The following is a 17240-nucleotide window of genomic DNA, read 5'->3' on the forward strand; positions in this document are numbered from 1 at the left end:
AAACATGAGATTTAGTATGGTAGCATATTAATAAAAAATTATAGGACAGCAAAGGCATATTTCAACACAAAGTTCTTCAACAACTGCTTCAATAAACAGACATCATGTTGCTCCAAAGATACCAAAACACTGCAGGCAGAGCAAATATTAAGAAAAATGTGGATAATTAACCCACCACATTAATTAATGCTTACAAACCAATTTGTGAGAGGAAAATACTTTCTTCAATTGGCATGGAAAATTAGGCTGCCACTGAGTGGTGATTCAATTATTTTCTTGACACTATTAAGGTATGTCCTCAGTATTACAGCACAAATTAAATAAGCATGTGGTTAAAAGGGAGTACTTTCAGATTCTGGTCTAGATCACATAAAGAACCAAATTTTTAAGTAGAAATATGCTGCTCTCCTTGTTTCCAGAAAAACAGTAGTATTAAAACTTAATGAAAATAATTACCATTGACATTAATGTTACTGAAAAGATGATTAGTACAAACATCAGACTGTCAGAGATCCTCAGTGGTTTCGATTATCAGCAGGGGTGGTATTTCACAGACTCAGAGCCAAAGGAGAGCTGACACAACTGGTATCTAGTCTCTTCACCTGAAGACACTGTAACCTAGAGATGCTGAGCGTCTTTTTCAAGAGCACACACCTGATGAGTTGTCAAACAGACCAGATTCCTGGTGTCTGGATTTGTAAGAGTCTAGTATCCTCTTCCTTCTGTACCACCATATGTCCTGTGAGGTCATTTGTGAATGTGACCGCTCACATTCTAAGAACCTTCATTGTGTCTCCAGTGACTGGGGCTCTGGCTCACTCTGGTGTGAAACATAACTGCAATTAGAATACCTCTGGTCTCAAAGAAAGCAAAACTAAAAAACTAGGACAGGGCAATTCCAATTTACTCCCACTATTTCAAATCCATTTTGAGGTCATTTACACAGGGCTCTTAATCTTAACTATGTTACCCTCAAAATCTGTCCAACTAAAAGTAATGTCTGGTCATAAAAGGTAATGTCTGGGCCACCATGGATAGTCATGAATCAAAAAGTCTGATCTATTTTCTTATTTATGACTGAAGAGTACAGGCAGGTGTCTTCCAGACGCACAAAGCAGACAACTGAAAAGCCAACAGGCATTACACTGGTTCATTTGCAACAATCCTATTTCCTTACCACGAAGAATTACCTACATATATCCAAACCAGAACAGACCATTATGCCAGGAAGACCTGTCATTTAATTTACAAATATAAGAACATATCTGCTTTTCACACTGCAGTATCCGTAGCACATACAACAGTGCCTGCGACATAATATACACTCAGTAATTTGTGAATGAACTATAGGAAGAGATGTCTCTTCTCAACCTGCCTTCAGTTAAAAACATACTACAAGATAGTATGTTCTTATGTTTGTTGATATGTTCTTATCAATAAGTAATGCTCTTATGTTTAAAATCTCTAATAAAAGAAATAATTTCTTATCACTCTCAGGAAAGAGTCTAAGGCTTTAAGGAAACAGAATTCAGCTTCTGAACATTTTCAGTTTGACGATCCATGCCAGACTCCCTTGAGTTTAAAGGAACGCTGTAGTCTACAGTTGTCATTGTCTACAAATTTTCCTCACAAATATTCCAATTGCCATAAAACAATGACATCAAAAATGTGTCATAAGCTCTTTCTTATATAAATACACTAAACGGAGGTCAACAAAAGTCTGACTTTGCCTGTCATAAACCTCATTTGTTTAACTAAAGCAATATATAGTCTTTTAACTTCATAGCCATTTAAGACCATTAAGAAAGCACTAAGGAATAAAGTGAATAAGGCTATCCTAAAAGCACATACCACAAACTTTTAAAAACTCTTCTTTTTTTTTTTTTTTTGAGACAAGGTATCACTCTGTCAACCAGGCTGGAGAGCAGTAGCGTGGCCGCGGCTCACTGCAGCCTCGAACTCCTGGGCTCAAGCAATCCTTCCACCTCAGCCTTACAAGTAGCTGGGACCACAGGCATGCACCACCATGCCTGCCTAATTTTTGTTTTTTTTTTTTTTTTAATAGAGACAGGGTCTTGCTCTCGAACTCCTAGGCTCAAGCAATCTGCCCACTTCCGCCTCCCAACGTGCTGGGATTACAGGCATGAGCCACTGCACTGGGCCCTAACTCTTTTCTTTTTAAGAGACGGAGCCTCATTGTGTTTCCCATGCTGGAGGGCCGTGGAAATTCACAGGTGCGATCAGGGTGCATTACTGCCTCCAACTTCTGGCTTCCAGTGATCCTCCTTCCTCAGCCTCCAGAGTAGCTGGAACTACAGGCCCGCACCACTGTGCCCGGCCACAAACTAATTTTATCTTTGGAAAGCATAGGGATAAAGAGGTATAACAGCTATTATTACTCATGTAAGGAAAGTTAATACAGATAAGAATCAGGCACTTTTATTAGGTCAGACTCTGGTACAAGAAAACTAATAATATACAAAGTACTAAATAATGCAAACGGGCAAATAATAAACGTTGGGGGAACGGGAGTACTTACTGGGAACTTCACATATATACACAGGTATATAAGATGGGCTACAAATTATCACTTACTGGCCCCTAGCCTAAGAACCACACTACACACTTATGCACCATCCATTACCAAAGAGAGTTACTGGTTTGCTTAAAAAAAAAAATCATAATTCTGATGTGTTTCCAGACTCATGTTAATTCACCAAGTATTTCTCAAATGCCTGGACCCGAATGGGGATAACCAGAACTAGGAAGGTCCTTATGGAAATTAACCGTGGAAAGAGACACTTGTCTGATTTCTTTTGATAATGGCAACCTATTCACTGAATAAATATACACGCAAGAGTAATTTCTTTTTAGCAGTAAAATGTTTAAAAAGTACAAGTCTGTCATATGAATAAGCCAGTTTAACTTTCAGCAAATGGTATCTAGTGGGACAATAAATTCTGCATATAAGAAAGCACTTTAATACATTTTCCAATGATTTATTTTCTACAGATACAGTGAAACATAAAAGGCATAGTGTTTTCTTGCTTCTCAGTAGTCTCCCTATGAGAAACAATGGAAGATGCTTAAATAATCTGTAAACTTGGGACTTTGACTTTTTTTAATGTAAGACTTTATTTTCATTGAATTATCATTTTGTGTGGCAAATAAATTCCTGCCTGCCTGCAAGAGCAAAGGACATCTTCAAATAAGGACAAAATGACAATGCCCCTCCAAAAGGTTTGAGATTTTTTAAATTTAAATTTTATCTTTATAGATTAAGTAAAACAATCATATGGTACTCTAGATTTATTGTAATGAACAAAAATATATCCAAGCTGTAAGTCTATTGAAACATTTATGAACAGTCTGGAGACTGGGTTCTAAACTGAGTTCTGGCATTAGGAAATAAAAATGCTTGTTCACTTTTACGCACTGTGAAACTTTTCTTATCTATAAACAAGATGATTGGATGAGATCAGCTCTAAGGCATCTCTGAGCTCTTGTTCCTAGGAGAGTCCTTTACAAAGCTTTTAAATTCAGCAACTAATGCATGACTATAGAAACAGGCACTCTCTAGTTTTTCACAATTAAACTAAAAACTTTAATAATAGCTTGCTATTCATTTTTAAATTTCTGTATTGTAAAACGTTTTTACTGTATAATTATACAATATTAGTTAAAACATTATATTTAGATGGTCTATTGATGTTTAATATTATAGGCAACGTATCTCTGCAGATTAGGGAATAACCTAAGTAGAAGAATAAATTATCTTTTCCATTTTCAAAAGCTACATTACAAAACTAGGCTATAAAACTTTTGATAGATACTCCCTGTTAATGAATTACTAAAAGTAAACCATAATAATTCATGAAAGATTAAACTGTAAAATTATTTATGTTCTAAAACAAACTATTAGATTTTTCATTTCTGTTGGTATTATTAAGTATATCAAGACAAAGCAACAGAACTAGAGACAGACAACTGGAGGAAAGAAGAGGAGAGAGTATGAAACTAGTAAAAAATATCTTTTATTATAGCTTGAAAATTTTCATTTAATTTTTCTAAAAAGGAAAAAATTTGGAAGAGATGCCTGAAACAAACACGATAAGGAATTTGTTATATCAAAATCAAAACCTGCAGATCTTATAACTTCCTAACTGTAGTAAGGCATGTGTTCTCCTGTTTTTTTTTTTTTGAGGCAGAATCTCGCTCTGTTGCCCAGGCTGGAGGGCAGTGGCATGTGATCTCGGCTCACTGGAAGCTCTGCCTCGCAGGTTCACGCCATTCTCCTGCCTCAGCCTCCCAAATAGCTGAGACTACAGGCGCCCGCCACCACGCCCAGCTAATTTTTTTTGTATTTTTAGTAGAGACGGGGTTTCACTATGTTAGCCAGGATGGTCTTGATCTCCTGACCTCGTGATCCTCCTGCCTCGGCCTCCCAAAGTGCTGGGATGACAGGCGTGAGCCACTGCGCCCGGCCGTGTTCTCCATTCTTATCTTGCATTTAAAGTCTACAAAAGGCCAGGTGTAGTGGCTGATGCTTGTAATCCCAACACTTTGGGAGGCTGAGGCGGGCAGATAACTTGAGGTCAGGAGTTTGAAACCAGCCTGGCCAACATGGTGAAACCCCATCTCTAATAAAAATACAAAAATTATCTGGGTGTGATGGTGGGCGCCTGTAATCCCAGCTACTCGGGAAACTGAGGCATGAGAATCACTTGAATCCGGGAGGCCGAGGTTAGGGTAAGCCAAGATTGTGCCACTGCAATCCAACCTGGGCAACAGAGCAAGACTCTGTCTCAGAAAAATAAATAAATAATAAAAAAATAAAAAATAAAGTCTACAGAAGTGCTCATGAGGGCAGAAGATTTTTTAAATGAACCAAAAAATGGCTTGATTAAAAATCTTCACAGGCTGGGCACAGTGGCTCACGCCTGTAACCCCAGCACTTTGGGAGGCCGAGGCGGGCAGATCATAAGGTCAGGAATTCGAGACGAGTCTGATGAACATAGTGAAACCCCACGTCTACCAAAAATACAAAAACTAGCCGGGTGCGGTGGTGCGCGCCTGTAATCCCAGCTACTCAGGAGGCTGCTTGAACCCGGGAGGCGAAGGTTGCAGTGAGCCAAGATTACGCCACTGTACTCCAGCCTGGGCGACAGAGTGAGATTCCATCTCAAAAAAAAAAAAACAAAAAAAAACAAAAAAAACTTCACAAACAGCTCTGAAAATACTCACCAAACAAAATAATTCACATATTTTTGTACGTAACTCAGAAGATATGAAGTAAATAGTTTCAAAGAGCATACACTATACCTCCAAAGTGGTTATTAATAATTTTTAAAGACTACTTCAGAAATACTTCTGAAAACAACTGTTTAAACTTCCCATGTTATAACTTTAATAGCATTAAATCAGAATCTAGCCCAACGGAAACAGATCTTAGTAAGCCAGAGGGTTCAAGCGACTCGCCTGGGTCCAATGTTTGTGTGTTCTTTCCACACTACCACAGGTAGAATTTAGAAATCACCAAAACAAAATAAATTAACAAGTTTAAGTGTTTTATCACCAAATCTAGTAGGAAACTCTTCATTACTGATAAAAATGTAGTCATGGGAATTTACTATGTAAACATAAAGGTTGCCAAGTTAATGGCTTATCTTACTGCATAAGCCACCAAAAAAACTAAACTAAAATTTAATATAAAAGAATATAAGCTATTCCTCTCCCTGAGACTGTTCATCACTATACCATCCTTCTATAACCTCTCTTCGTTCTTCTCAAAACAATGAAACATTAAGAATTATTTTCTAAGTAAAGTACTGGAATACTGGCGGGGCTGGGGGTGGGGAAGGCAAGAGGATGAATGGAAACCTGATTTATCCAAAAATTACCCTTAAAGCAACATTTTGGTTAACATGAACTTGACTACAGTTTACCTCCTTTTATTCTGCTTCACTTTACTGTACTACTCAGATACTGCACTTTTTACAAATTGGAGGTTTGTGGCAACCCTGCATCAAGCAAGCCTATCAGTGCCATTCTTCTAAAAGCATGTGCTCACTCCATGTCTCTGTGTCACATTTTGGTAATTCTTGCATTATCTCAAACTTATTCATTATCATTATATCTGTCATGGTGATCTGTGATGAGTGCTCTTTGACGATACTATTGTAACTGTTCCGGGGCACCACAAACCATGCTCATATGAGACAGGGAACTTAATTGATACATGTATGTGTGACTGTTCCACCAACCAGCATTCTCTCTCCCTCTCCTCAAGCCTCCCTATTCCCTGAGATGCGACAATATTGAAAGTAGGCCAATTCATAATCCTAAAATGGCCTCTAAGTGCTCAAGTGAAAGCAAGAGTTTCAAGTCTCTCACTGTAAATCAAAAGCTAGAAATAATTAAGCTTAGTGAGGAAGCCATGTCTAATGACCTGACAGCCTAAAGCCAGGCCTTCTTGTGGCAAACAATTGGCTAAGCTGTGAATGCAAAGGAAAAATTACTGATGGAAATTAAAAGTGCTACTCCAGTGAACACATGAATGATAACAAACTAAAACAGCCTTATTGCTGATATGGAGAAAGTGTGAGTGATCTAGATTGAAGATAAACCAGCCACAACATTCCCTCAAGCCAAAACCTAACCCAGTGTAAAGCCCTCTCTTCAATGCTATGAAGGCTTAGAGAAGTGAGGAAGCTGCAGAAGAAAAGGCTGTAGTTAGAGGATGGTTCATAAGGTTTACGGAAAGAAGCTATTTCCAGAACATAAAAATGCAAGGTGACGCAATGAGTACTTATGCAGAAGCTGCAGCAAGTTATCCAGAAGATCTAGCTATTATAAGATCACTGATAAAGGTGGCTACACTCAATGACACATTTTCATTGAAGACAAACAGCCTTCAATTGGAAGAAGATGCCATCTAGGACCTTCATAGCTAGAGAGGAGAAGTCAATACCTGGCTTCAAAGCTTCAAGGACAGGCTGACTCTGTTGTTAGGGGCTAATGTAGCTGGTAATTTTCAGTTGAAGCCAATGCTCACTTACCATTCTGAAAATCCTAGGGCCCTTAAGAATTATGATAAATCTACTCTGCCTGTGTTCTATCAATAGAACAACAGAGCCTAGATGACAGCACATCTGTTTACAGCATCTGGTTTAGTGAATAATTTAAGCCCACTGTTGAAACCTAATCCTCAGAAAAAAAGATTTCTTTCAGAATATCACTGTTCATTGACAATGCACCTGGTCACTCAAGAGTTCTGGTGGAGATACAAAAGGAGATGAATGTTTTCATGACTGCTAACACAATATCCATTCCGCAGTTCATGGATCAAGGAGTAATTTCATCTTTCAAGTCTTATTATTTCAGAAATAAATTTTGTACGTTTATAGCTGCCATGGATACTGATTCTCTAATGGATCTTGGCAAAGTGAATGGAAAACTTTCTGGAAAGGATTCATCATTCTAGATGGCATTAAGAACACTGATGATTCACGGGAAGAGGTCAAAATATCAACATTAACAGGAATAAAAAAGAAGTTGATTCCAACCAGCACGGATGACTTTAAGGAGTTCAAGACTTTGGTGGAGGATGTCACCGCAAGTGTGGTGGAAGTAGCAGGAGAACTAAAATTAGAAGTAGAGGCTGGGCATGGTGGCTCATGCCTGTAATCCCAGCACTATGGAAGGCCAAGGCGGGAGGATCGCTTGAGGACAGAAGTTCAAAACCAGCCTGGTCAACATAGTGAGACTCCCTCTCTACAAAAGAAAAATTAAAAAGTTAGCTGGGCATGGTGGCATGCGCCTGTAGTCCCAGCTACGGGGGAGGCTGTGGCAGGAGGATCGTTTGAGCTCAGAAGTTTGAAGCTGCAGTGAGCCATGATTGTACCACTGCATTTCAGTCTGGGTGACAGAGTAAGACCCTGTCTCAAAAAAAAAAAAAAAAAAAAAAAGTAGAGCCTTAAGGAATTGCTACACTCTTAAGATAAAACAAACAGATGAAGAGTTGCTTCTTATAGATAAGCAAAGAAAGTGACTTTTTTGAGATGGAATCCACTCCTGGATGGAATCACAGCATCCTGAAGATGCTGTGAAAACTGTTGAAATAACAACAAAAGATTTAGTACAGTGTATAAACTTGGTTGATAAACCAGTGGCAGGGTTTGAGAGGACTGTTTTGAAAGAAGTTCTACTGTGGATAAAATACCCAAAGCATCCCATGCTAAAGAGAAATCTTTCATGAAAGTCAATCGATCCAGCAAGTTAACTACTTTATTTTAAGAAATTGCCACAGCTACCTGAGCCTTCAACAACCACCACTGGAATCAGTCAGCAGCTATCAAGAGGGAGGTAAAGACCTCCCACCAGCAAAAAGATTATGACTTGCTGAGGGCTCAGATGAGCAGCAGCATTTTTTACCAATGAAGTATTTTAAAATTAAGATGTGTACATTTTTTAGACATAGTACTATTGTACTCTCAACAGACTACAGTATAATGCAAACATAACTTTTATATGTACTGAAAATCCAAAAAGCTCATCTGTCTTTATTGCAATATTTGCTTTTTGCAGTGGTCTGGAACCAAACTTGGAGTATCTCTGAGATATGCCTATATTTCCTTGATTTCTAATGTGAATATGATACATGTGAAAAATGAACCTAATAAGCAATTCAAACTATGTAGATAATAAATCTAAAAACCATGTACACTGATATATTCTTTGATATATCCTATACAGAACACAGCTTAACAAAGAATATGTAATGCACACACATGCTAAATACCTTTTATCTTGCAGATATATTTAGCTCTCTACATAAGAAATGCCCTCGGAAAACATTTATACATATTTTAAAAGAAGAACTTTCCCGCTTTACACAGCAGCATTTTATAATAAAATACTGATGCAATTGTTTCAGGATTCAAAAATACTTATTTCATTACAACCCTGTTTCACCGCCCCCCCCAAAAAAAGAGTTGAAGAATAACTTTGATAGAATCTTAAGCAGGAAAAAAACCTGACAAACCCAATAAACAAAATATGAACTACCCAACTGTTTTACCAATGCTTTAATATAAATTTTGCAAAGGAGGAAGGGCTCAACAAAATATACGCCCTGCGTAAGTCAGTGAAGGTCCAAATTTTCAACCCAATTAACTCAAGGTCTGTTTTAGTTTTGAAAAGATCATAAGCTTAAAAAAAAAAAAAAACCTAAGCTGGCTGAATTTTTACAAGGCAGGAATGAAATACTGAAGAGAGACATCTTCTTGAACCAAAACAAGCTGAAGAAGAGCATTGTCCCAAATATTGCACACGGCCGTCGTAGGATGTATTTGCTGTCCCTCCAAAAACTGCAGAAGCTTCCGATTATCCACCCGCACTTGCACCATGCTCTCCAGGTCTCTGTGTTGAGGCACACCCACGGCCGACTTGGGAGGGTTTCCAAGATTTTTAAAATAACTGTGAATGGACACCACCTCCGTCTCTATACTCAGGGTCATCCTGCCACTGAGGTTTGCTTCCACCAGCACGTGATCGCCCACGTTCGCCATCCTCTCCACGATGCTCCTCAGCGTCCTCCAGCGCGGCAGGCAGATGCTCGCGTCGGCGGCGCGCAGGCTGGGCGGCAGGCAGTCCCGCCACACTCCTCTGGGAAGCACCCGCACGGGCAGATCGTGCACCACGCTGCGAGCGCGGCCCAGGGACGACACCAGCTCCACCGCCACCGTGAGGCAGGGGCGGCGCTTGTGGGTCAGCTGCAGCTTCAGGGAGGACGCGCCCGCTGCGCTTCTCGCCGCCCGGGACAGGTGCTCCGCCGTCAGCTCCAGGTGGAGCTCATTGAGATCTTCCGAGACACCTTCCATGCGAAACTGCTGGAAGGCCCCCTGCCGCACCTCGCACCACAGCCTGGCCTCGCGGAGGCCGCCGGAACCCGCGGGGCCGAAGCACAGGCTGTCAGGACACACGCGGAGCACGCAGACCTTCGCTAGCCTCGCGACGGTGCCGCTGACGTGAATGAACAGCTCTAGACAGCCTTTGCCGGTGATCTTGGCGCGAAACTTCATGATGCCACAGGGAAGGCAGCTCGAGGCCCTCTGAGGGGGATTCCGCGTGCCACAAGCCCTTCCGGTCCGCTGGGGTCCGTGGCGCTACCCTCCCCGCCCTCCCTCCGGCCCCCAGCTAGGCAGGCACTCGGGTTCCTGGTTGCGGTTGCGGGTTCTGTTGTGGGTTCCGCAGCCCTAGGCCTGGAGCCACGGAAGGGCCTCCCAACGCCCGTTCTCACCTTCCCTCCGGCCCTCTCACAACATGCTTCCGTTTCCACTCTGGTTATAAGAAGAGTAGGCATTCCACTGCTGAAACTTAGTATTCTAAACACAATGAAGACAAAATCATCACTCAGATAAAGAACCACTTTTAATCTCTTTGGTATATACACTGATACCATCTTCATCGATCGGCATATAAGAAGATATAGTTCCACGTGTCTTATGAAATCATAGCATACCAGGCATACATTTTACAACCTCATCTTCACACTTAAATATGTAACAGGCACCTTTCCATGCTGGTGAAACAAATCTACACCATCTTCATGGCTGCTCACTTTTCCAGTGTATGGAGTTATAACACAAATAACATTTGGATGATTTCCAATTTTTTGCTATTATGAACACAATGAATATTTTTGTACAAAATAGTTTTGCCCATTTACCCAACTATTTCCTTGCATTAAATTCAGAAGTGAAGTGCTGGTCAATGAATGCACTTTTAAAATCCTAATAAATATTCTCAGACTGGCCTGCAGAAAGCTACATGAACACTCTAGCCCACCAGCAACACTGGGTATTAGCAATCTGTTTTACCTGTAGCACTCTGGCAGGCAAAAAAAAAAAAAAAATTCAACTTGCACTGTGTGTGAATTCCATCTTATGCCCTTTGCATCTTTTTACTGAGTTTATTTTTCTTGATTTTAAGATATCTAGCAAGAACATTAACCCTCTGTCCATTACATGTACTGTAAATATCTTCCCCAGTTTATCATGTGACTTTTCACACTGTTTTTGGTATTCTTTGCCCTTGGGAAATATTGAGTATTTTCATGTCAAACCTATTGACCTTTTCTCTACTACTTCTAGGGTCATGCTTTCAAAGTCCTGTTTTTGGTACTTTAATGTTATCTGTTTTTATGACTTAGTTGTTTGACTCAGTTGAAATCTTTTTTGGAGTACCGAATGCCTAGCTGATACATATAATTCACTAAACAATCCACTTCTCCACTAACCTGAAATGTCAATTTTATTTTAGACAAAAATTCTCATTTTTGCTTGAATGTTTCCTGGCCCTCTCTATATTTTCTCCCACTGCCTTATCTTGAACCTGTACCAGTGATTTAATTTCTGTATTATATTTCAATATCGAATAGGACAATCTTTCAGAACTTCTCTCATTCTCTCACAGATACTGCTCCAGATGAATTCTAAAATATTTTGTCAGAGTCTAAAAATAATCTTCCTGGAATTTTGATGGGAATTATCACCAGCCTGATATAGTACATACTTAGACTTCTTTGTTTGCCGTCTAGCTCTAACCACAATGATGTAAGTTAGAGGAGTTCTTATCTGTTCCATACACTGCTGTACACCCAGCATTTAGAACAGTATTTGCCATGCAACTGGTGTTCAACACAAATTTTTAAATGAATGTATGAAATGTATAAATTTCAAGATAATTTCAGGATATTTAAAATATATATATATATATATATATATATATATATTTTTTTTTTTTTTTTTTTTTTTTGAGACGAAGTCTCGCTTTTGTCGCCCAGGCTAGAGTGCAATGGCATGATCTCGGCTCACTGCAACCTCTACCTCTCAGGTTCAAGCAATTCTCTTGCCTCAGCCTCCCGAGTAGCTGGGATTACAGGCGCCTGCCACCATGCCCAGCTAATTTTTGTATTTTTAGTAAAGATGAGGTTTCACCATGTTGGCCAGGCTGGTCTCGAACTCCTGATCTCAGGTAATCTGCCCACCTTGGCCTCTCAAAGTGCTGGGATTATAGGCGTGAGCCACTGCGCCCAGCCAAGATATTTAAAATATTTACATTAAATCCTCCCACTTATTCAAACCATTTTTTATGACTGTCAATGAATTATTCAGTTCTGTTCTTAGGGAGTTCACATAATATACAGTATCTTGAAGTCAGTCAAGTCACTGAGCTCTCCTGAAATCATTTTTCAATTGACCTTTTATGTCTCTAATGTAGAAAATCTTACTATCTTCATGTACTGTAATTATGGCTTTTACTCTTCAAAGTTTATGTCATTTATTTAACTGACATTGCGTTTGCTGTAATTTTCAAAACACTGCTGAATAACAGTGATGCCAGCAAGCATCTTTGTCTTATTTGTAATTAATGACGAATCCTCTAGAGCAGTCTTTCCCAAACTGTCATTAGCGCCCCCAAGAGTCTTTTTAGGTGTTTTCCCTAACTGCCCTACATGGAATTTTAGATCGCAGGTCCAGACAGAGCAGCATGCGAAGGCTCGCATTGTGAATTTTAGCCCCAGATAGACTGCAAGAACAAACCAGCAATCTCAGACCCTCTGAAGGAAGTAAACTGCTCTTGCAGGACCTGGGAGACACTCCAAATACTGTGAGTGCCCCAACTGTGGAAGTGGGAAAAGGAGCCCTTCCTCTCCCGAACACACACTCCCACTGGAGAAGCTGAAGGTCTGTTTGCGGGAGAAGTTTCCGACTTTACCTGGAGCTGAGTCAATCTGGAGGGGTGAGCGAAACACAGGGGTAGAGGAAGCAGCAGAAAAGCCCTGGGAGCTCACTGTGTCCCCTTGCAGGCCATTCCTACCTGGCACCACAGGGATCCATCTGGAAGGTGGCCTGAGGAGCAGGGGGTACAACTCCACAGGGTGGAGGAAATCTCTAACTGAACTTTGTAACAATTTCAAGGGAGTGAGAAGCCTCCCGGCCAGAACTTGGGAGAGGACGCAAATCCGGTGTGCAGACTCCACAGGCGGGGATAGAACCCAGCCTTTTTAGTTCACAGCTGGGAGGCAGGTAGCCTGGGGCAGATTTTCAAGCCGTCTTGCCACTCGGGGCTGTTGTCGGGGCGGGGGGGCGGGGGCACGGGGGGCACGGTGGTTGTGAGACCGGCCCTTCAGTTTTGCGTGGGAGCTGGGTGAGGCCTGTGACTGCAGGCTTTCCCCCACTTCCCTGACAACCTGCATGACTCAGCAGAGACAGCCATAATCCCCCTAGGTACAGAACTCCACCCCCATCCCCCAAGACCCACCCATCCCCCCCAACCCGATGGTCCTTCCCTACCCAACCTGGTACCGGAAGACAAAGGACATATAATCTTGGGAGTTCTAGAGCCCTGCCCACTGCCAGTCCCTCTCCACACTACTATAGCTGATGCTTTCTGGAAAGCACCACCTCCTGGCAAAAGGCCAACTAGCACCAAAATAGAGCATTAAACCACCAAAGCTAAGGACCCTCCCTCAGGGAGTCCATTGCACCCTCTGCCACCTCCACTGGAACAGGCGCTGATATTCACGGCTGAGAGACCATAGATGGTTCACATCACAGGACTCTGTGCAGGCAACCCCCAGTACCAGCACAGAGCTGGGTAGACTCGCTGGGTGCTAGACCCAGAAGAGAGACAACAATCTTGCAGTCTGGCTCACAGGAAGCCACATCCACAGGAAGATGGGGAGAGCACTACATCAAGGGAACACTTTGTAGGACAAAAGAATCTGAACAACAGCATTCAGCCCTAGACCTTCCCTCTGACAAGGCTACCCAAATGAGAAGGAACCAGAAAACCAACCCCAGTAATATGACAAAACAAGGCTCTTCAACACCCCCGAAAAAATCACACTAGTTCACCAGCTATGGATCTAAACCATGAAGAAATCCCTGATTTACCTGAAAAAAAAATTCAGGAGGTTAGTTATTAAGCTAATCAAGGAGGGATCAGGGAAAGGCAGAGCCCAATGCAAGGAAATCAAATAAACAATACAAAAAGTAAAGGGAGAAATATTCAAGGAAATAGATAGCTTAAAGAAAAACCAATCAAAAATTCAGGAAACTTTGGACACACTTTTAGAAATGCAAAATACTCTGGAAAGTCTCAGCAATGAAACTGAACAAGTAGAAGGAAGAAATTCAGAGCTCGAAGGTCTACAAATTAACCAATCCAACAATGACAAAGAAAAAAGACTAAGAAAATATGAACAAAGCCTCCAAGGAGTCTGGGGTTATGTTAAACGACCAAACCTAATAATCGGTGTTCATGAGGAAGAAGAGAATTCTAAGAGCTTGGAAAACATGGGGAATAATCATGGAAAACTTCCCCAGCCCTGCTAGAGACCCAGACATCCAAATACAAGAAGCACAAAGAACACCCGGGAAATTCATTGCAAAAAGATCATCACCTAGGCACACTGTCATCAGGTTATACACACTTCAGACTAAGGAAAGAGCTAAGACTAAGAGCTGTGAGATAGAAGCACCAGGTAGTCTATAAAGGAAAACCTATCAGATTAACAGCAGATTTCTCAGCAGAAACCCTACAAGCTAGAAGGGATTGAGGCCCTATCTTCAGCCTCCTCAAACCAATTATCAACAAAGAATTTTTTATCCATTGAACCTATGCATCATAGATGAAGGAAAGATACAGTTGTTTTCAGACAAATGCTGAGAGAATTCACCATTACCAAGCCACCACTACAAGAACTGCTAAAAGGAGCTCTAACTCTTCAAACAAATCCTGGAAACACAACAAAACAGAACCTCTTTAAAGCATAAATCACACAGGACCTATAACAAAAATACACGTTACAAAGCAAAAACAAAAAAACAAAGTACACAGGCAACAAAGAGCATGATGAAAGCAATGGTATCTCACATTTCAATGCTAACATTGAATGTAAATGGCCTAAATGCTCCACTTAAAAGATACAGAACCACAGAATGGATAAGAACTCACCAACAAACAATCTGCTGCCTTCAGGAGACTCAGCTAACACATAAGGACTCACATAAAGTAAAGGGGTGGAAAAAGGCATTTCATGCAAATGGACACCAAAAGAGAGCAGGGGTAGCTATTCTTATATCAGACAAAACAAACTTTAAAGCAACAGCAGTTAAAACAGACAAAGAGGGACATTATGTAATGGTAAAAGGCCTTATTCAACAGGAAAATATCACAATCCTAAACATATATGCACTAAAACTGGAGCTCCCAAATTTATGAAACAATTACTAATAGATCTAAGCAATGAGACAAACAGAAACACAATAATAGTGGGGGACTTCAATACTCCACTGACAGCACTAGACTGGTCATCAAGACAGAAAGTCAACAAAGAAAGAATGGATTTAAATGATACCTTGGAACAAATGGACTTAACAGATATATACAAAACATTTCATCCAATAATTGCAGAATATACATTCTATTCAACAGCGCATGGAACTTTCTCCAAGATAGACTATATGACAGGCCATAAAATGAGCCTCAATAAATTCAAGAAAATTGAAATTATATCAAGCCCTCTCTCAGACCACAGTAAAATAAAACTGGAAATCAACTCCAAACAGAACCCTCAAAACCATGCAAATACATGGAAATTAAATAACCTGCTCCCGAATGAGCATTGGGTCAAAAACAAAATCAAGATGGGAATTAAAAAATTCTTCAAACTGAATGACAATAATGACACAACCTATCAAAACCTCTGGGATTCAGCAAAGGTGGTGCCATGAGGAAAGTTCATAGCCCCAAGCACCTGTATCAAAAAGTCTGAAAGAGCACAAACAGATGCTCTAAGGTCACACCTCAAGGAACTAGAGAAATAAGAACAAACCAAACCCAAACCCAGCGGAAAAAAGGAAATAACCATGATCAGAGCAGAATTAAATGAAATTGAAAAAACACCAACAAAATACAAAAGATAAATGAAACAAAAAGCTGGTTCTAGGAGGCTGAAGCAGGAGAACTGCTTGAACCTGGAAGGTGGAGGCTGCAGTGAGTCGAGATCACACCACTGCACTCCAGCCTGGGTGGCAGAGCAAGACTTTGTCTCAAAAAAAAAAAAAAAAAACAAATCCTAGTTCTTTGAAAAGATAAACAAAATTGACAGACCATGAGCACGATTAACCAACAAAAGAAGAGAGAAAAGCCAAATGATCGCACTAAGAAATGCAACAGGAGATATTACAACTGACACCACTGAAATACAAAAGATCCCTCAAGGCTAATATGAACACCTTTACACACATAAATTAGAAACCTAGAAGAGAAGGATAAATTCCTGGATAAATATAACCCTCCTAGCTTAAATCAGGAAGAAACAGACACCCCGAACAGACCAATAACAAGCAGCAAGATTGAAATGGTAATTAAGAAATTACCACCAAAGAAAAGTCCAGGACCAGAGGGATTCACAGCAGAATTCTACCAAACACTCAAAGAATTGGTACCAATCCTTTTGACACTATTCCACAAGATAAAGAAGGAACCCTCCCTAATTCATTCTATGAAACCAGCATCACCCTAATATCAAAACCAGGAAAGGACATAACAAAAAAGAAAACTACAGACCAATATCCTTGATGAACATAGATGCTAAAATCCTTAACAAAATACTAGCTAACTGAATCCAGCGACATATCAAAAAGATAATCCACCATGATCAAGGGAGTTTCATACCAGGGATGCAGGGATAGTTTAACATACACAAGTCAATAAATATGATACACCACATAAACAGAATTAAAAACAAAAATCACATGATCATCTCAATAGACACAGAAAAAGCATTTGACAAAATCCAACTTCCCTTTATAATTAAAACTCTCAGCAAAATTGGCATACAAGGGACATACCTTAATGTAATAAAAGCCATGTATGATAAACCCACAGCCAACATAATACTGAATGGGGAAAAGTTGAAAGCATTCCCTCTGAGAACGGGAACAAGACAAGGATGCCCACTCTCACCACTCCTCTTCAACATAGTACTGCAAGTCCTAGCCAGAGCAATCAGACAAGAGAAAGAAATAAAGGCATCCAAATCGGTAAACAGGAAGTCAATCTGTCACTGTTTGCTGAAGATATTATCGTTTACCTTGAAAACTCTAAGGACTCCACCAGAAAGCTCCTAGAACTGATAAAAGAATTCAGCAAAGTTTCCAGATACA

The 17240-nt window shown here is 40.4% G+C and overlaps 2 protein-coding genes across 7 annotated transcripts in view; both read right to left on the bottom strand.

The window, feature by feature from the left end:
- The window catches only part of EXOC2 (exocyst complex component 2), a 206728-nt gene that overhangs the window by 160151 nt on the left and 29337 nt on the right, over nucleotides 1-17240 (bottom strand). For 2 of the 6 annotated variants that reach the window (XM_063812741.1, XM_063812744.1), the window contains exon 2: nucleotides 655-820. The exons of the other annotated variants lie outside the window; for them this stretch is intronic. The gene's annotated coding sequence lies outside the window, so the exon portion shown is untranslated. The remainder of the gene's footprint in view (nucleotides 1-654; nucleotides 821-17240) is intronic. 6 annotated transcript variants of the gene reach the window in all.
- HUS1B (HUS1 checkpoint clamp component B) lies at nucleotides 8976-10893 on the bottom strand. The gene has a single exon (XM_001158954.7). The coding sequence runs from the start codon at nucleotides 10080-10082 to the stop codon at nucleotides 9246-9248; it is 837 nt and encodes a 278-aa protein (XP_001158954.1). The 5' UTR covers nucleotides 10083-10893; the 3' UTR covers nucleotides 8976-9245.

The sequence above is a fragment of the Pan troglodytes genome, chromosome 5, assembly GCF_028858775.2.
Source record: "Pan troglodytes isolate AG18354 chromosome 5, NHGRI_mPanTro3-v2.0_pri, whole genome shotgun sequence".
Taxonomy (NCBI): domain Eukaryota; kingdom Metazoa; phylum Chordata; class Mammalia; order Primates; family Hominidae; genus Pan; species Pan troglodytes.

What these genes read in the sequence shown, in the direction of transcription:
- HUS1B (XM_001158954.7), bottom strand. Translation starts at nt 10,082, where the DNA reads ATGAAGTTTCGCGCCAAGATCACCGGCAAAGGCTGTCTAGAGCTGTTC.